Consider the following 21,450-nt stretch of genomic DNA (forward strand, 5'->3'; position numbering starts at 1 on the left):
TTTGATCACGTCAATGAAAGTGCTGGCAAGGAGAATATTTTCAATTTTTGCTACCCACTGTCATCACTGAACTCCCAGTTTAGGTTTGTCTGTCTTCATAATATGCCTAAACATTAAGCTCAGAGAGACTCTTCTTTCATTTTCTGTAACTGGACAGGAAACCAGGTTACAAAAGTGAAGAGCCAAGTGCCACATACTTTTCTGGTTCCCTTTCCATGTCTTTTTATTAACCAAGAAATCCACAGATAGTTTTTGTGTCCAACTCTTAGTCTTTCCCCTCCCCCTGCTTTTGGGGTATGCACCATTTCAGAGCTAAGGGACTGACTATGTGACCTCATAAATTTGTCAAACAACATATACGAAGGAAAAAAATATGCAGGGCTATGGGGAAAGAGCAAGGGAATGGGACTAATTGGATAGCTCTTTCAAGGATCCGGCACAGGCACGATGGGTCGAATGGCCTCCTCCTGTGCTGCATCTACTATGATACTATTTGCCTTTAACAAATCTGCGCTGGTTGTCCTTGATTACTAATTTGATTTCAACTTATGGAGTTTGCTCACAACTAACATTAGTCTAAGAAGTTGTTTAAAGGGGGCGAGTAGGATAAACTGGGCAACTGTAGCCCAGTGTTACATTGGCTACCCTCCAGTCTCCCAGCACAATTTGCACATCGAAGGCCAATTGAAAAATTGTGATCAGAGATTCCGGTATCTCCTCTCTGACTTCCTATCGTAGCTGAGAGTGCATGCCACCAGGGCTGGATTCTTAAAGTAGTGAATTCTAAACTTTTATTAAAGCAAAATAATAAAAATATCCTGGCCATATGTAAAGCTCTTAATGCTGCGTTAGTATGCACTTCAAAAAAAAAAGCTGGTATGTGGATATCTGGTTAGTAGCAGGATTTAGGGCTATAAGGATAAGTACAAATGGCGATAATTGAATGTTGTGTGGAACATGATGGCCCCTATGCTGCGCAGAAATGTCACACTAAGGAAGGAACTGGTTTTCGAGAATTAATGTAGGCTGTCAGATTAGGTATTCTGGAGCTTTGCTTGATTTGCCTTCGGGTAGAGACGGAAAGAAATTTGGCAGAACCTTTCCTTGGGATCTGTGTAGCGTCTATAACAGAGTGGGTTGTACATGGTCTGTGAGAGGAGGGGGCTTGATAACCTACAGTGGTCTTTTCCTGCTCTCTGCTTTCTTATACGTTCTGGTAATTGCTTTTTCTGCTCCATCATCCGGAGCTTGGACCTAGCAACTGTGGCATAAAGATTCAAACTTCACCTCTCTGGTCGCAGCAACAGATCTGTGCTCTTGTAGTGGAAAACAAATCAAAGAAGTAACACGTTCGATCTATAAGTCAATAAAGTGTGAAAATTTATTTCGCTCAGTGGTGAATCTTCCTTACAAATGGGCTCAATTTAGATCCCATTCACCCATTGTACACTATTCTCTCCGCTCATTGTTAGACAACTGTTCTTAAACTTTCATTTCATGACCCGGTTTTAATACTAACAATCTGGATGCCCACAGCAATTAATTGTTCTGGCACACTGACTAAAGTCCTTGGCAATCAACCATGGCATTTTAGTAGAATGTAAGAACCACTTAATGCCTTATGGCTCAGGCAGAATGACATTGCTTAAAAGTGTGCTGAGGGTTAAGTTTTTACAATGGGTTTAACTTGCAGTCTCTTTTCCATTTATAAAAAGAACTGCTGGACATCCTTTTGTGCCCAGCTGGGCATATGAGGTGCGGAGTCAATGGTAAGTAAAATTGGGCGGGGTATAAAAGACTCGAGAGTAATTTTAACCTAAACTGTTGGGCGGTTTAGGTTAAAATTACTCTCGAGCCTTTTTGTTAAGCAGTTTGAAGGTATGACTGGATAACGTGCCTGTATGTGGACTGCAACAGAATTTCGGTTGGGCAGGAGGTCTCCCTAAATCAGCCTGGCCATCCTCTGTTCTCTGGTACAGTACATATGATCATACATTACCTATTCATTTTTCCCAGTTTTAGATTGAAAGAGCTCAGGGTGTCACTGGAGCAATATACTGCAATATATAACACTAATGTACATTAAAATACATTTCTCATGTGGTGCTAATGTTAAGATTCTGTAATTTTAGAGATCAAATTTAGCTTGTTTTATTCAAGGATTCAGTGTGGTGGAGAGCACTGCAATGAATTCTTGAATAAAATAAGCTAGATTTCCTGGAAGAGGCGAAGCTAACGATTTTCTGAAACGTCATGATCACCAATCGCAGCTTTAACTCTGGATTCAAAGCTTCCGAATTGAACCCCTCTCACCAGTTTTCCCCCTCCTCCCTCAATATATCTCCTGTATTTCCATATCAGGAAATGGGAGGGAAATAATAAACATCTTGCGTCTGGGTGAAAATTAGATTGATGGTTGTTTGTTGTTGCCTTGGTGCACCTCCTCTGGGTCCGAAGTGAAGCACTGTCTTTACACAAATGACTGGGCAATTCATCCTTCTGTGTTTGCTACGTGATGACCACACTGAAGCATGACACACACTGTGTCACTGTGCCTCAGAAATATTATTGTGTGGCTTCCCTGTCACATGTCGATGTGAAATTGATGCTCGGCTGTTGTCCTGAATTTTGTGCTAACCGAGTTGAGGAATGAAACACTTTCTTCTTCATTTCAGGCAGCCAGTGTTTGTATCAAGCACTCTTTTTTTTCTTAATTCATTAATTTTCGGTAAGGCCAGAATTTATTGCTAATCCCTAGTTGCCTTGAGAAGGTGGTGATGCAACTGAATGATGCGGCCTAACAAACCAGAGGGCAAGAGTCAACCACATTGGTATGGGATTGGAGTCACATATAGGAAGGATGTCATGGCCTTTGAGAGGGTGCAGAAGAGATTTACTAGAATGGAACCAGGGATGAGGGACTTCAGTTATGTGGAGAGACTGGAGAAGCTGGAGTTGTTCTCCTGAGAGCAGGGAAGGTTAAGGGGTGATTTGATAGAGGTGTTCAAAAACATGAAGGGTTTTGATAGAGTAAATAAGGAGAAACTGTTTCAAGTGGCAGAAGTGTTGGTAACCAGAAGACACAGATTCAAATTAATTGGCAAAAGAACCAGAGGCGACATGAGGAAACGTTTTTTTTTTATGCGAGTTGTTATGATCTGGAATGCACTGCCTGAAAGGGTGGTGGAAGCAGGTTCAATAGTAACTTTCAAAAGAGAATTGGATAAATACTTGAAGGGAGAAAATTTACAGGGCTATGGGGAAAGAGCAGGGAAATGACGCTAATTGGATAGTTCTTTCAAAGAGCCGGCAGGCTGTGACATACTATGATAGGCTGTATGGGTTTCCTTCCCTAAAGGACATTAGTGAACAACCTGCCTTTGAGAGCTTAATGGTCACTTTTTACTTATCAGTTTTTTTTTAAACTTCTAGATTTAAAAAAGAAACTGAATTCAAATTCTCAAACTGCCATGGTGGGTTTTGAATTCACATTCACTGGATTATCAAGCAAAGCCTCTGGATTACTCGTCCAGTAACACGCCCACTGTGCGAGCCTATCTGCCGTTTCCTGTACTCTGCAATGCGCCCAGTCCTCCTGACCTCAGAAGAAAACCTTTTTCTGTACCAATGCGACCGGTTACATTTCCTGTATCAGCTGTCCTGTGTGCTTTGAATGGCATTGCTAATTAATGCAGTGTCTCTTTTGAGAGCTTGCTTTATTTCACCGCTGATCTTGTGATTTGCACGGTCCTTCTTTCTTTGTTACTCTCCTGCCCAGTATAGGAATTAAAAAACCTAGGTTAACAATGGCCACTTCCCTATCACTAAATATGCTACAAAACCTGAATAGTGGGGGAGGGGACAGAAACTATTTGCTGTATTTTCCTATATTCTGTTATCACCAAAAACACCTTAATTTAGTGTGAGTCATGGGAGAGTTATCATGCACATCTTCAAGTCTGATGTCATGGTTACTGCCATTTGTCATGCATTTCACTGACAAGCTGCAGAATAATTTTTTTTCTTTTACTTTCCTCCAAAGGTATTAAGGGATATGGGCCAAAGGCAGGAATATGGAGTTAGATCACAGATCAGCCATGATCTTATCAAATGGCGGAGCAGGCACGAGGGGCTGAATGGCCTGCTCCTGTTCCTATGTTCCTCTCTTTCTCTTCTTTTCTCTTCTCTTCTCTCACTGTCTCTTTTCGCTCTCTGCTCCCTTGCTTAGCAAGACTGTTATTTTGTTTGCTTATGACAAGTGCAGTGATGTAAATAATTACAAAAAGCATTACCATGTCGTGTAATCATGACAGAAATACTTATGGATGTTATGCACTTAAAAAAGTTAACTGAACATCTTTTCATGAAGGCAATGTCCCTTTTAAATGGTTGGAAAGTCCCCTTGCTGTAAGCAGAAAGTATCGATACTCCAAAGGGGAAGCGTGTAATTTACCAGATAATTTGGTTCACGATGATGGGTTTATGTATTATTATACCAACTTGCTACAGATGTAACCTGTAAAAACAGGGTTATCTCTTCTTATTAAATGCACAGTATTTTATGTTACTGAAATCAACAACAACTTGCATTTATATAGCGCCTTTAACGTAGTAAAACATCCCAAGGTGCTTCACAAAATTTCATGATTATTTTTCATTCCCACTTGCTACTTGATGATCAATACATAAATATCAACCTCTCACAAATTCTCAAAAGCTGACAGCTAGCTCCAACACGCCGACACACTCCCAATAAAACGGTCAATTCAAATAAGCCACCAACAAATTGAAAGCAGCTCTGAATATTGGCCTCTGAGCAGAGCCAATACTTCAATATCTGAATAAGTTGAATTCTGCCTGCATAGAATTCCCAGATTTTCACCAGTGTTTCATATCGCAATTCTTTTTATTTTTTAAATTCATTTTCAAGGTATGGGCGTGGCCAACAAGATCAGCATTTATTGCCCATCCCGAGTTGCCCTTGAGAAGGTGGTGGTGAGCCGCCGCCTTGAACCGCTGCAGTCCACGTGGCGAAGGTACTGCCACAGTGCTGTTAGGTAGGGAGTTTCACAATTTTGACCCAGTGACAATGAAGGAACGGTGGTATATCTCCAAGGCAGGATGATGTGTGACTTGGTGGGAAACTTGAAAGTGATGGTCTTCCCATGCACCTACTTCCCTTATCGTTGTAGGTGGTGGAGGTCGCAGGTTTGGGAGGTGCTGTCGAAGAAAACCCTTTTTTCTGTTGTTAAAAAAAAAATGGAACCTTGCCTGTGAGATAAAAACAAGCAGTTATGCTGAGAGTCCAGTGGGATATGAGCATGTTGTAACTTAAGCTGCAGGTAGTCTTAATATATCTATCACTTGTATTACAGGGAAAGTGGGCTTACGAATTCAAAAGAGAGATGATTTTTCATCCTATTTCCTGTCTGCCATCAAATAGCAAGGCTGCGTCAGTGAGAGACCGATCTATTCCCCCAATATCTAGATTGGCATACATTTTTTGATTTTCGCGCAGAGTGCTGTGCATGCAAAAAAATTGTAGGTCAGTCTCCAGTGATTGGACCAAAAAGGGTCTCGTGTCGTTTTTTTTGAAAAAAAAATCTGATTTCCATCAACAAACGCTGACAGACCTGCAGGCTGTTGACTGCAAATGTGAAGGTTAATGGTTGGCATGTACTCCAGATGGTATAGTTCTGGTTTGCGGTTGGTTTATGAATGTCAAGTTTCAGCTGCGCGTGACCCATAAGTTTTCATGATTTGCAGTGTGACATGGGAGTGTGTTGAGCAATAGGAAATGCTCACAAAGGATATGTTAGTACAGTGGTTATTGTACTGGCCTACCAATCTGGAGATCGTGAGTTCAAATCCTACCATAGCAAGTTATGAAACTGAATTTAATAAATCTGGTAACTTTTGTGGGCTGGCACCAGAAAAATAGCCATTAAAGCTGCTCGATTGACCTAAAAACCCAACTGGTTCACCTATCTCCTTCAGGGAGCGAAACCTGCCACCCTTACACTCTCTGGCCTACGTGACTCCTATCGCTTAGGGTAACTAGGGATGGACAAAAAGTGCTCACATCCCAACAACAATTTTTTTTTAAATTACTATTTTTATAATAGAATTATAGAAACAAGATGAGGCTGTTTAGCCCTCGAGCCTGTTTCGCCATGGCTGATTTATACCTGAACTCCACTTACCTACCTTTTCTCCTTATTCCTTGGTACCTCTATCTGACAAAAATCTCTTGATATCAATCTCAAAAATTTTAATTGACAGCATCCATAGTCTTCAGGGGAGAGAGTTCCAGATTTCCACTAAAGATGCTTCCTGATTTGACTCCTAACTGGCCTAGCTCTAATTTTAAAATTATACCACCTCGTTCTGAATTACCCCACAAGAGGAAATAGTTTCTCTGTATCTTACTCTATTGAATCCTTTATAATTTTAAGGATCTCGCTTGGATCAACCCTTAACCTTCTAAACTCAAGGGAATACAGACCAAGTTTATGCAACCTGTTCCCATAATTTAACCCTTGAAACCTCTATCATTCTGGTGAATCTGCACTGTAACACCTCCAAGGCCAATATATCTTCCCTGAGGTGCGGTGCCCAAAAATGAACACAGTGCTCCAGATGGGGTCTAACCACGGTTCCGTACAACTGAAGCATCACTTCCTCACTTTTGAAATCCAACCCCCCCCCTTAAGATAAAGGCCAACATTCCAATAGCTTGTGCACAAGCTTTTAGTGCTTTGTGTACATGGACACCTACATCCCTTTAGTCCCACACAGTTCCTAGTCACTCACCATTAAGAAAATAATGCAGGCTAAATGTTGATAGATACGGCAGGTGACTTAGAAATACTAAAGGGCATAATTCAATCTCTGTCTTGCTGGTCTTTCACAGCAAATGTTCTCCTGGGCACACTTGGATTGAATTTGGTCTTTATAATTCCCTTCCTAGTAGCCATTAGTTTATACCTCTATTGAAAGAGAATAGAATGAGGTTTCAAATTGACTTTTCTCCACAACGCAATCAAACATTGCCTTGGAACACTTGGAAAAGTATTGTGTTAAGTGAATACGCTGTAAAATGTTCCATTTCATTTCAAATTGGTTGGAATTAGCCTCATGGGAGCTGAGTGTGTTGATAGTGTAGACAGTGCTTGGGTTTGCTAGTGCCAGTAATTGTAAAGGCTGAGGGAAAAAAATTGAAAGTGCAAATCTATTTGTGAATCACTTGGGTTTAAGATGCTGTTATATAAAGGGTCTGCTTGTCTTAACCATACAGATTTCTACTTCTCCCCTTCCCCTCCCTATATCTATTTAAAAAAAATAAATAAGCAATATGCCAAGGCACTGCCCACAGTGAGCCATACAGACCAGCAATGCCCAAGGTCTGTACTGAGCTAGCTCACCTCAGCTGGGGTGGTAGTACAGGCACCATAATTGAATTCATTGTTCGGGTAGGGTAAAATCAGTCGGGGTGCTGTTCCAATGACCGCTGCTGGAGTGAGTGAGTGTGTGTATAAAAGTAAAACAGGTGAGGACAGATGGGATTTGGCATTGAAGCCTTCCATGCTTGACTAACCCACTGACACTCTCACAGTCTACGGTCACTAATCATGAAATGCCACTTGGGTGAAGTAGCTGAGTGTATTCAATATGTGTGGAACTGTGCTTTAGCGAGAGTAGACACGTTCAGGAGAGTCGGGGAAAGATGTGGATGGAGAAATGAAACACAATGTCATACTCAAAACCTCCTGCTTGGGGGCGGCTGCTATTTGTCCATTTTCAAGACTCCACTCTTTGGATAGGGTGGAGGAAGGATTAGTTGAGTCCTATTTTTCATCTATTCGGGATTTTGGTACTGAGAGAAAGGAAGCACCTTACCACAGGCTAACTCGATGGGTACATACAGACCTCTAGGGTCCCAGGTTCAACCAGGATTATTCCTCCTAACTGCAATCCAAAGTCAACCCCTTTTCCTGAAAGTCTGCGTAGGCCTGAACTATTTATGGCACAACATCATATCATCGATTAGCCTGGGACTCCAGCAGCCTTGCTGCCTCTTTCATTTGATGCCATAGATGAATCTTCAAACCCTTCTTTAATTTTTCAAATGTAATTCAGAAATTCAGAGACGAGTTTGAAATTTGTTTTGTGAATACTCGAGGACGACATCATTGTAAGGCAGTGGTATTCTTCCTTTTCTATGTGTGGCACTCTAAATACTGATGCATAAACCTGGGAACCCATGTCCTAAATTTCAGAAGTACAATGCAAGCGACCCAAGGGAAAACCGTGCTTTCATAGAATCATAGGTTACAGCACAGCCATTCGGCCCATCGAGTCCGTGCCGGCTCTATGCAAGAGCAATCCAGCTAGTCCCACTCCCCCGCCCTTTCCCCGTAGCCCTGCAAATTTTTTACTTTCAAGCACTTATCCAGTTCCCTTTTGATGGCCTTGAATGAATCTGCCTCCACCACCCCCTCGGGCAGTGCATTCCGGATCCTAACCACTCGCTGTGTTTTTTTTAAAAAAAAGTTTTTCCTCATGTCACCTTTGGTTCTTTTGCCAATCACCTTAAATCTATGTCCTTTGCTTCTTGACCCTTCCGCCAATGGAAACAGTTTTTCTCTATCTAGACCCTTCATGATTTTGAATACCTCTATCAAATCTCCTCGCAACTATCTCTGTTCCAAGGAGAACAACCCCAGCTTCTCCAGTCTATCCACGTAACTGAAGTCCCACATCCCTGGAACCATTCTAGTAAAACTCTTCTGCACCCTCTCTAAGGCCTTCGCATTTTTCCTGAAGTGCAGTGCCCAGAACTGGAAGCAATTCTCCAGTTGTGACCGAACCAGTGTTTTATAAAGCTTCATCGTGACTTCCTTGCTTTTTTGTACTCTCTGCCTCTATTTATAAAGACCGAGATCCCGTATGCTTTTTTAACTGCTTTCTCAACCTGCCCTGCCACCTTCAACGATTTGTGCACATATACCCCCAGATCTCTTTGTTCCTGTACCCCTTTTAGAGTTGTGCCCTCTAATTTATATTGCCTCTCCTTGTTTTTCCTTCTGATATGTATCACTTTGCATTTTTCTGTGTTAAATTTCATCTGCCACGTGTCTGCCCATGCCACCAACCTGTCTATATCCTCTTAAAAGTCTATCACTATCCTCCTCACTGTTAACTACCCTTCCAAGTTTTGTGTCATCTGCAAATTTTGAAATTGTGCCCTGTACAACCAAGTCCAAGTCATTAATATATATTAAGAAAAGCAGTGGTCCCAGCACTGACCCTTGGGGAACACCACTGTACACCTCCCTCCAGTCCGAAAAACAACCATTCACCACTACTCTCTGTTTCCTGTCACTTAGCCAATTCTGTACCAATGTTGCTACTGCCCCTTTATTCCATGGGCCGCAATCCTGATGATAAGCCGATTATGTGGCACCTTATCAAGCACTTTTTGAAAGTCCATATACACCACATCAACTGCATTGCCCTCATCTACCCTCTCTGTTACCTTATCAAAAAACTCAATCAAGTTAGTTAAACATATTTGCCTTTATCAAATCCATGCTGACTTTCCCTAATCAATCCACACTTGTCCAAGTGACTGTTAATTCTGTCCCGGATTATCGTTTCCCCACCACCGAGGTTAAACTGATTGGCCTGTCGTTGCTGGTTTTATCCTTGCACCCTTTTTTGAACAAGGGTGTAACATTTGCAATTGTCCAGTCCTCGGGTACCGCCCTGTATCGACGGATGTTTGGAAGATTATGACCACTACCTCCGCAATTTCCACCAGTACTTCTCTCAGGAACCTAGGATGCATCCCATCTAGTCCGGCTGACTTAACTACTTTAAGTACAGATAGCCTTTCTACTACCTCTTAATTAATTTTTAGCCCATCCAATATCTCGACTATACCTTCCTTTACTGAGACTCTGGCAGCATCTTCTTCCTTGGTAAAGACAGATGCAAAGTATTTATTTAGTACCTCAGCCATCCCCTCTGCCTCCATAAGTAGATCTCCTTTATGGTCCCTAATCGGCCCCACCCCTCCTCTTACTACCTGTTTACTGTCTACATGCCTGTAGAAGACTTTTAGATTCCCTTTTATATTGGCTGCCAGTCTATTCTTATAATCTCTGCTTGCCCCTCTTATTTCCTTTTTCACTTCCCCTCTGAACTTTCTATATTCTGCTTGGTTCTCACATGTATTATCAACCTGACATCTGTCATAAGTCCCTTATTTCCGTTTCATCTTATTCACTTTCATTGAAGAAAGTGTGTTTGATTTGTATACAGCAACTAGGAAGGCAAGCGATACAAAAAAACTCAAAAATTTGATGATCATCGCAAAGAAATAAGATGATCTTGGGTTCTACCTAGCATCACCTTGTGGAACCCAAGATTGCATGGAGTCCCAGTTTGGAGAGCTTTATTGAAGATTATGGGCTTGATTTCCCTCTGGAGCTGGGTTGGGACAGGACGTCGGCCCACTGCCCTGACCCCACTGTGACCTCCAAACGTTCGGCCGGATTCCCGCCTGAGTGCTGGAGGGGTGGGGGGGACAAGTCACCATTAAAGGGGGCAGAAGAATCATAATAGGTACAGCACAGGAGGAGGTCATTCGGCCCATTGTGCCTGTGCCGGCTCTTGGAAAGAGCTATAGAATTAGTCACATTCTCCTGCTCTTTCCCCATAACCCTGTAAATTTTTTCCTTTCAAGCATTTATCTAATTCCCTTTTGAAAGTTACTTTTGAATCTGCTTCCACCACCCTTTCTGGCAGTGCATTCCAGATCATTACAACTCACCGTGTTTAAAAAAAAATGTTTCCTCATGTTGCCTCTGGCTTTTTTGCTGATCACCTTAAATCTGTGTCCTCTGGTTTCTGTCCTTCTGCCACTGGAAACAGTTTCTCCTTAGTTACTCTGTCAAAACCATTCATCATTTTGAACACCTCTATCAAATCTCCCCTTAACCTTCTCTGCGCTAAGGAGAACAACCCCAGCTTCTCCAGTCTCTCCACATAACTGAAGTTCCTCATCCCTGGCACCATTCCAATAAATCTCTTCTACACTCTCAGTAAGGCCTTGACATCTTTCCTAAAGTGTGGTGCTCAGAATTGAACACAATATTCCAGCTGAGGCCTAACCAGTGTTTTATAAAGGTTCAGCATAAGAACTAGGAGCAGGAGTAGGCAATAAGGCCCCTCAAGCCTGCTCCACCACTCAATAAGAACATGGCTGATCGACTACCTCAACTCCGCTTTCCCATCCTATCCCTATAATCCCTTGATTCTCTTATTGTCCAAATATCTATCGATCTCAGTCTTGAATATACTCAACGTCTGAGCATCCTCAGCTCTCTAGGGTAGAGAATTCCAAAGATTCACAACCCTCTGAGTGAAGAAATTTCTCCTCATCTCGGTCCTAAATGGCCGCCCCCTTATCTTGACTATGACCCCTAGTTCTAGACTCTCAAGACAAGGGAAACAGCCTCTCAGCATATACTCTGTCAAGCCCTCTCAGAATTTTATACGTTTCAATGAGATCACCTCTCATTCTTCTAAACTCCAGAGGGTATAGAATCATAGAAGTTTACAACAAGGAAACAGGCCCTTCACCCCAACATGTCCATGTCGCCCAGTTTATACCACTAAGCTAGTCCCAATTGCCTGCACTTGGCCCATATCCCTCTATACCCATCTTACCCATGTAACTGTCCAAATGCTTTTTAAAAGAGAAAATTGTACCCGCCTCTACTACTGCCTCTGGCAGCTCGTTCCAGACACTCACCACCCTTTGAGTGAAAAAATTGCCCCTCTGGACCCTTTTGTATCTCTCCCCTCTCACCTTAAATCTATGCCCCCTCGTTATAGACTCCCCTACCTTTGGGAAAAGATTTTGACTATCTACCTTATCTATGCCCCTCATTATTTTATAGACTTCTATAAGATCACCCCTAAACCTCCTACTCTCCAAGGAAAAAAGTCTCAGTCTATCCAACCTCTCCCTATAAGTCAAACCATCAAGTCCCGGTAGCATCCTAGTAAATCTTTTTTGCACTCTTTCTAGTTTAATAATATCCTTTCTATAATAGGGTGACCAGAACTGTACACAGTATTCCAAGTGTGGCCTTACTAATGTCTTGTACAACTTCAACAAGACATCCCAACTCCTGTATTCAATGTTCTGACCAATGAAACCAAGCATGCCGAATGCCTTCTTCACCACCCTATCCACCTGTGACTCCACTTTCAAGGAGCTATGAACCTGTACTCCTAGATCTCTTTGTTCTATAACTCTCCCCAATGCCCTACCATTAATGGAGTAGGTCCTGGCCCGATTCGATCTACCAAAATGCATCACCTCACATTTATCTAAATTAAACTCCATCTGCCATTCATCGGCCCACTGGCCCAATTTATCAAGATCCCGTTGCAATCCGAGATAACCTTCTTCACTGTCCACAATGCCACCAATCTTGGTGTCATCTGCAAACTTACTAACCATGCCTCCTAAATTCTCATCCAAATCATTAATATAAATAACAAATAACAGCGGACCCAGCACCGATCCCTGAGGCACACCGCTGGTCACAGGCCTCCAGTTTGAAACACAACCCTTTACAACCACCCTCTGTCTTCTGTCGTCAATCCAATTTTGTATCCAATTGGCTACCTCACCTTGGATCCTGTGAGATTTAACCTTATGTAACAACCTACCATGCGATACCTTGTCAAATGCTTTGCTGAAGTCCATGTAGACCACGTCTACTGCACAGCCCTCATCTATCTTCTTGGTTACCCCTTCAAAAAACTCAATCAAATTCGTGAGACATGATTTTCCTCTCACAAAACCATGCTGACTGTTCCTAATCAGTCCCTGCCTCTCCAAATGGGTATGGGCCCATTCTTCTCAATCTCTCCTCATAGGACAGCCCTCTCGTCCCAGGAATCAATCCAGTGAAACTTCATTGCACCCCTTCTAAGGCAAGTACATCTTTCCGTGGGTAAGGAGATCGAAACTGTATACGAAACTCCAGGTGTGGTCTCACCAGAACCCTATATAATTGCAGCAAGACCTCCTTACTCTTAAACTCCAGCCCCCTTGCAATAAAGGCTAACGTACCATTTGCCTTCCTAATTTCTTTCTGTACCTGCATGTTAACTTTCTGTGATGCATGTACAAGGACATCCAAATCCCTCTGACTACCAACATTTTGTAGTCTCTCACCTTTTTAAAAAAAAATTCTGCTTTTCTATTCTTCCTATTCTTCTTTCACATTTCCCCTCATTATACTCCATCTGCCACCTTCTCGCCCACCCACTTAACCTGTCTATATCCTTTTGCAGCCTCCTCACTGCTTACTTTCCCACCTAGCTTTGTATTGTCTGCAAACTTGGATACATTACACTTCGTCCCCTATCTAAGTCATTGATGTATATTGTAAACAGCTGAGGCCCAAGCACTGACCCTTGTGGCACCCCATTAGTTACAACCTGCCAACCCGAAAATGACCCGTTTATTCCTACTCTGTTTTCTGTCTGTTAACCAATCCTCAATCCATGCTAATATATTACCCCCAATCCTATGAGCTGTAATCTTGTGTGGCGCCTTATCGAATGCCTTTTGAAACTCCAAATATTCTACATCCACTGGTTCCCCCTTATCTACCCTGCTAGTTACACCCTCAAAACATTCTAATAGATTTGTCAAGCACGATTTCCCTTTCATAAAACCGTGTTGACTCTACCTAATATAACTTCCTAGCTTTTGTACTCTGTCTCAATTAATAAAGCCTAGGATCCCATATGTTTTTATAACAGCCTTCTCAACTTGTCCTGCCACCTTCAAAGATTTGTGTGTGTGCACCCCCAGGTCTCTGTTCCTGCGCCCCCTTTAAAATTTTGCCATTTAGTTTATATTGCCTCTCCTCATTCTTCAGTCCTGTAGATTTTGGGGTGAAATGGTAATTAAGGGCTCTGAATGAGCTGAGGTCAAAACTTTTCTGTTGGAGAGACAGTAGAGCGCGAGAGACAGAATGACAGTGAATGACAATTGTCAGCCCCACCAGGTCCATCAGCAGTCTTCCAGTCACTGCTGCAGTCTGACCCCTGTACTGGCCTTACTTGGAGTTGGCCATACTGTGGTGGGAAAAGTAGGAAAGTTGTCTGGTTTCCCAAGCTATGAACAAACCTCCCTCCCTCACCATCATTTGCACGTAACAGGGTAGTCAAGTATCAGATGGCTGACATTCCTGCTTTTGGTGGGGGGAGGGTGGGATGGGGAAAGAAATGCCAAGTGCCAGTTTGAGAGGTGTGAATCAGCCAATAGGCCTCCCTGTTCCATTTTTTTCCCCCCTACCAAACTGCTCAATTTCAGTCGGTGCAAAAGTTTTGCAAAATGATGCGACTGTTAAATCCCCAGATGACTTGGAGGGTAAATGGATTACATGCTTCACAATATATGTGGTTGTCCCTTGTATCAAGCATGACTGAATCATCAGACACTTCACAGTGCCTGCCGGGTGTTTGCTGGTGACTGAGCCCAGTGTGAGAACCACAGGTCTTCTCACACAGCATAGGATGGTCTCCCTGGAGCCAGTCAGTCGGTGGTTCCAGCCACCATGTGGCTTTTTGAATTGCTTGGTTTTTTTCCTCAAATTGCCTTGGTGTTTGTTTTCAACCTATTAAGATTCATTCCCTCCAAGTTGTCAGTGGGCACAGTATATAGCCTGAGGTTGTTATTCATGCTCAATCCAATTGCATAATTCAAACATATGTTGGCCATGATTAGCTTTCAAGCAATAACTCACTTCTCTCAACTGCAATCAACATTTGGATAGAGTTTGTGAGAGAGAGTGTTGGTGTTCAAACCTGCCGAGTGCAGAACATCAAAGTAATTTGATGGGCCATACGCTGAAATGTGTGTGACCCAGGAGGTTATCATGATTCTCCAGGATCAGCTGGTTTGTCCCATGAGTATCTGAGCCATACAGATCTGAAAAATCTCCAGTTCGATTCCCAGTCTGTGCTGAGTTAGTAGCACATGGGCTTGAACCTGCAATTGGTTTCCCCTTCTCCTGAGCTATATCATCTAGGGAGGTACAGCTACCCCTGCCTGCTTTCCACCCCCTCCCTTCACCAGGAGTGGCCAGATGGACCACAATAGAATACCATCAGCCCTGTACATTCTGATTTTAAATGAATTGCAGTTTTACATCAGTGTCGGTAAAGAAACACAAGTTTTGTACTGATGATGTGTGAAACTTTTATTCCAAATAAAGTTGCCCCAGTAGTGGGGGAATGAATGTCACTGTCGATGAGGCCTCGTCTGCGCTACTTGTATATTGGGGGCATTTTGTTATGTGGAGAAAGCTATATAAATGGAGGAGGAGGAGGAGGAGGAGGCTCCACGTTCCTTTGTGTTTACGTGATTTGTCCATAAGTTTTGGTGTTTTGTGGGGCAGGGGTGAAGGGAGTATTTGTGTATAAGGAAGTGAGCACAAAACTGTGGTTACATGAAATCATGAAGGAAGTGAATCAGAAGCTTGGTAAATGGTCTCATTCGAGGACCTCACAGTCGGCTGCAACTAAACGGCTTAATTTTTAAATTTTACATTTTTTTTCCCCCCCTAATGACTTCCTTATTCCCTTATTAAGGGCAGGGCTGGATAGATGACCCAATCCAAAGCGTCTGCTGATTTGCTTTCCTGAACTGGCTGCAAGGAAGTAGAGAGAAGCATGTGGTGACCGAGCCCACTCGCTGTTTCAGTTTCCAATTCCACTTCCTTCAAACCTTTCTGCTCAGTGTCTCTTCTCGATAAGACTAGCTTATATTGAGAACTCACCAATAGGGAATTGCAGATTTGTGGCAATACCGGTGTGCACTGCATCGTAGTCTGTCTCAACAATAACAACTTGCATTTATATAGTGCCTTTAATGTAGTAAAACGTCGCAAGGTACATCACAGGAGTGATTTTCAAGCAAAATTTGACACTGAGCCACATAAGGAGATATTAGGACAGGTGACCAAAAGCTTGGTCAAAGAGGTAGGTTTTAAGGAGTATCTTAAAGGAGGAGAGAGAAAGGTAGGGAGGGAATTCCTGAGCTTAGGGCCTAGGCAAGTGAAGGTTCGGCCGCCAATGATGCAGCGATTAAAATCAGGGATGCGTAAGAAGCAAGAATTGGAGGAGTGCAGAAATCTCGGAGGGTTGTAGTGCTGGAAGAGGTCACAGAGATAGGGAGGGGCGAGGCCATGAAGGGATTTGAAAACAAGGACCAGAAACCAATGTAGGTCAGCGAGCACAAGGATGATGGGTGAATGAGACCTGGTGCGAGTTGGGATTCAGGCAGCAGAGTTTTGAATGAGGTCAAGTTTATGGAGTGTGGAAGTTGGGAAGCCAGCCAGAAGAGCATTGGAGTAGTTAAGTCTAGAGGTATCAAAGGCATGGATGAGGGTTTCAGCAGCAGATGAGCTGAGGCAGGGGCGGAGATGGACGATGTTACGGAGGTGGAAATAGGTGGTCTTGTTGGCTATGTGGTCGGAAGCTCATCTCGGGGTCGTATAGGATGCCAAGGTTGCAAACGGTCTGTTTCAGCCTCCGACAGTGGCCAGGGAGAGGGACGGAGTTGGTGGCTAGGGAACGGAGTTTGTGACGGGGACCGAAGACAATGGCTTCGGTCTTCCAAATATTTTGTTGGAGGAAATTTTTGCTCATCTAGTTCTGGATGTCGGACAAGCAGTCTGACAAATCAGAGACGGTGGAGGGGTTGAGGGAGGTGGTGATGTAGAGCTGGGTGTCGTCAGAAAGAAAGAAAGAAACAACTAACTTGTAATTTGGAAATGCGACAGCCAATTTGCGCACAGCAAGCTCGCACAAGCAGCAATGAAATAAATGATCAGAAAATCTGTTTTAGGTGTCGGTTGAGGTATAAATATTGGCCAGGACACCGGGGAGAACTCCCCTTCTAAATAATGCCATGGGATCTTTTATGTCCACCTGAGAGGGCATAAAACATCTCATCTGAAAGACGGCACCTCCCTCAGTATTGCCCTGAAGTGTCAGCCTAGATTATGTGATCAAGTCTCTGGAGTGGGACTTGAACCCACAAGCTTCTGACTCAGAGGTGAGAGTGCTACTAACTGAACCACAACTGGCACTTAACTGTCAGACTTTCTAGTTTTGATAGGAAGGACTACTGTAGGGAATTTTAAAAAAATTTATCCTGTATTGGAATTGTTTTTGACATCGAGCATGAAAAATGCATGGCTATCTATGTTCTTTTAAATGATAACAATGTGAATTTTTCTTTATTCTGTTGAGTGGGTCAGCTGCTCTTTCGTTTAATGTGCCTGCAAATTATTACCGTAATGAGTTTACTGGGGCTGTCACTGAGTATGAGGATGCAGCTCTGATCTGAGCTTTGCAACTGTACCTGCTGGTTCAGCGTGGAATATATAGATATTAAGCAGCTATCGTGCTGGTGTATCAATGAGTGGGCGACAGATTTCCATCAGTCGTCATAACTAGACTGGCCATAGATGTCACAAGATCTCATCAACCTGCTCTTCCATCTGTCAACTCCCTGCAGCTGTCTTCTCATTGCTGCTTTTCTGATCCCGGCTGAAAGCCGTTTTATCACCTTGTGAGAGGGTGCTGATCTTGAGTCATGCGTGACATGTGCCCTGGTGATTGTTCTTTAATTCTCAGGATATGGGCATCACGAGTCAGGCCAGCCTTGAGAAGGTGGTGGTGAGCTGCCTTCTTGAACCGCTGCAGTCCATATGGTGAAGATACTCCCACGGTGCGGTTCGGTATGGAGTTCCAGGGTTTTGACCCAGCGACGACGAAGGCACAGCTGATGCATGTCCAATTCAGGATGGTGCGTGACTTGGAGCGGAACTTGGAGGTGGTGTTGTTCCCATGCACCTGCTGCCCTTGTCCTTTTAGGTGGTGGAGGTCACGGGTTTGGCAGGTGCTGCATTTCGCGAGTTGCTGCAGTGCATCCTGTGGATCGTACACACTGCAGCCACCGTGCGCCACAGGCCCTTCTGTTACTGCACGTAGGTTGCTCTTGCTTGCGTCTGTTGCAGATTTCCCATACCTTAATGAATGCTCCAGCAAACCTGGAGCTAACATGAATTGAAAAATGTGTAGCTAGTGTACCGTGGAATGAGTGTGTTCCCTAACGACCAATGTGTTTTATTTTCAGGACTCCTGGTGGGGGTGATCCTCAGATATGGCATCCCCTCCACCAACAGCCATGGCAAGGTTCCCATTGGCTGTGCACTACAGAACAGGGCAGTGACCACACTACTAGTAAACGTCAGTGGAAAGTTTTATGAATATTCCTTGAAGGGGGAAATCAATTCTGGGGAAATAAACAATGTGGAACAAGATGACATGTTGAGAAAGGTAAGAGGCCTTTATCTTCTGGCGCATGAGTACTGAAGTCTCTGGTTTGATTGATTTATTTAAAATGTAATGCAATCACCTTCTTCTAATGAAAAGTCCCCAAAATGTTGCCTTCAAGACCTCTGATTGTTCATGAAAGCAACTTTCATGGCAAAATTGAGGAATTTGATTCCCAAAACGGCAGTAAAAATCCCTGAATCTCAAAGTAATGAAACCATAACACTGTGGTCCTGTCTGACCTTCGCTTGTCAGGTGCTGACCGGCCTTCACTGTGTTTCCAGATTTACTGCTTTTATTTAAGATTTCCGTTTTTTTCTCATCCTTTTTTTTGTCTGAAAATTTGTAGCATTAAGTTGGGTTTCTACTTTTAAAGGTGCATTCCACAGTGATGTGATTGGTTAAGTTGGCCAGAATGACATTTTAAAGAAAGAACCAGCTTGTAATTATATATAATGTCTTAACACATTTGTCAGTAACAGTCGCTTCATATAAAGTGACTTGCTTTAAGTGTAATCACTACGACGTAGGCAAACGGCTCAGCCACTTTGCTCCAAGCAAGGTCCCACAAACAGCAATGAAATAACTGACCAGTTAATCTCAATTCTTGCAATTTGATAAGTGAACATTTCAGCTCATATTGCATTCCCCTCCTTCTAGCAATTTTGGACTTTTTGGAGCTGATGCAACAAATGCACAACAAATCACTCTCCTCAACTGCCCTTTTCTCTTCCCCTCTCCCACCACTAACCCCCTACCCCTCTCTCTCAACTATTTCCTGAAACTGTTTGAAGTCCTGCTCAAGACTGAGACTGCAATTCTGCACTGTTTCCAATTTCCTTTTGTTTGTTTTCCCTGCCCGTTCCATTTACTAAGTATCCAAACAGGAAGTATGACTTTTGTAAAACTCAGTATCTTTTCATATGGTTTCCAGCTGAGGCATTAGGTGAAGAGCCTTAAAGTGTTAATATTTGTATGTTTTCTTTTGAAGAAAAATGAGTAAAATGACCACTCCCCCCGCAAAGTACAATGTGAGAAACACTGAAATCAGTTCATCTTAATTCAGGATACTACCTGGGGTTGTAATCTTGCTACCAAAGTTCTTTTCCAAACCCGTCCCAACCCTGTGCGATGCATCAATTGGTTTCAAAGTCCTGGAAATACAGAGGGGGAAGAATCAGCTAGGGTTTTTATTCCCAGTGGTGGGGGGTGGGGGGGCAGGGTGTGTGCGCACGAGCACATGGGGGAAGGACGAGGACAGGATCAGGCTCAGCTGTGATGTTCCAGTGGTTGAATAGCATGCTCCTACTCGTTTGTCCAGGTTGACACATGAAGAACGGTCACTTGAGGGAGGTACTGGGGGGCTGCCACCATTTGCGGGACTATCGGCACCTTTGGGAGAGGTGGAAGAAACTTCAACCTTTGTGTTGTACAGTTGTATCAACGGGGAAGGTGGACGGGCGGGTTCTGTTCAAGTAAAATTAGATGGAGATTTGGGGGCGGAAAGGGGATTTTATTTTACCACATGTACTTTCCGTTCGGTACCACAGAGTTTAAGTGCCGTTACGTAAGAAAGCCCCCGAGGAACTGCTTGGTTGATTTGTACACCAGTGGATCTTCCCCAACAGTCCAACTGAAATCAGGAATCCACCGTACAGAGAAGTGAAAACCTGCTTCCTCTCGCTCTGTCGCGTCAGTTCTGTGATGGCTATTTTTGTAAAATTAACTTGTGTTTTCTTAATTTCCGGCTATTTATCAGAACAATTATATTGATTGCCAAGTGGTAACAATTGTTGCACTTTTCTGTCTCCTTTTTCTGTCTATTTTCTCCCCTCTTTTTTACTTGCTGGTGTACGGTTCCATGAATTCTGTTCACCCAGTAGGTACTTTGCCTGAGTGGGTATTTATCACGTGGGAGCTTAGGTGTTGAGTGGCATCAGACTATCCAACTACAGGAGGCATCATCGCTGAGCTGAAATCCCGGCCTCATCCGAAATCCGCACAGGCTCAGATTCCAGCAGAGTGTGATCAGGAGTGGGCAAATTTATAACCCCCACCCCTCTCTAACCCAGGGATACTGATGCAACCCTACTGGCTTTTTTTTTTCAAAAAATATACTTTATTCATAAAATTTGCAGCAGTTCATACAATACAGTTGTCATATCACATTCCAAACATACATAATACAGATTATACAATTTGCAGGTTACATCAAGTACAGCTCAATGAACACATTGGACATAATTACAGTTCATGACACTCTAGGGTGCCTCATTGCAATACACTCAATACACATTTTTGATAACAGGTACCTTACAGATTCTTTACAGGTTCATTACAGATTCATTACAGTTACATTACATCAGTTAGAATTTTACATTCTGCCCGAGGGGGTTTTTCCCTGATTGCAGCCCCTCTGTATACAATGGCGGGAAGGCTCTAAACGGTTGCCTTTCGGCTGAGGTCAGACTCAGCACAGACTTTCCTGGCATGTCTTGTTCAGGTAATCACTGGCTTAACCAGCTGAGTCTTCAGGAGAGCCGTTGTATTATCAGTTTGACACCAGTATATTATCACAGTTAATCCTCAACCCTCCTGCCCCAACTGGGTGGAGAATTTCATTTTGCCACATTTACTTAATTGAATAAATACCATTGTTAAACATTTCAATACAACTAGCTTGTCGCAAATGAGCTTCAAATAATCAATAAATCTACCTATTTATTTCAACAACATCTCAACTTTATCCATATATTTGTAAATATGGCTGAATAATTTAGATTTGGCTTGAAAACTTGCTTCTGGGTATTGCGGGATAAAAGTATACTGGATGTGACGTTAAACCGAGGCCCTGTCTGCCCTCTCAGGTGGACGTAAAAGATCCCATGGCATTATTTCAAAGAGGAGATCTCCTGATGTCCTGGCTTATCCCTCAACCAACATCACCAAAACAGATTACATGGTCATTTGTCTCATTGCTGTTTGTGGGACCTTGTGTGCAAATTG

General features: G+C 43.0%; 1 protein-coding gene across 2 annotated transcripts in view; it reads left to right on the top strand.

The window, feature by feature from the left end:
- Positions 1–21,450, top strand: part of slc9a7 (solute carrier family 9 member 7) — a 117,735-nt gene that overhangs the window by 17,440 nt on the left and 78,845 nt on the right. For both annotated transcript variants that reach the window (XM_067985768.1, XM_067985769.1), the window contains exon 2: positions 18,245–18,447. In XM_067985768.1, the coding sequence (XP_067841869.1) occupies positions 18,245–18,447 (203 nt within the window). The remainder of the gene's footprint in view (positions 1–18,244; positions 18,448–21,450) is intronic.

Source organism: Heptranchias perlo, chromosome 6 (genome assembly GCF_035084215.1).
Source record: "Heptranchias perlo isolate sHepPer1 chromosome 6, sHepPer1.hap1, whole genome shotgun sequence".
Taxonomy (NCBI): Eukaryota; Metazoa; Chordata; class Chondrichthyes; order Hexanchiformes; family Hexanchidae; genus Heptranchias; species Heptranchias perlo.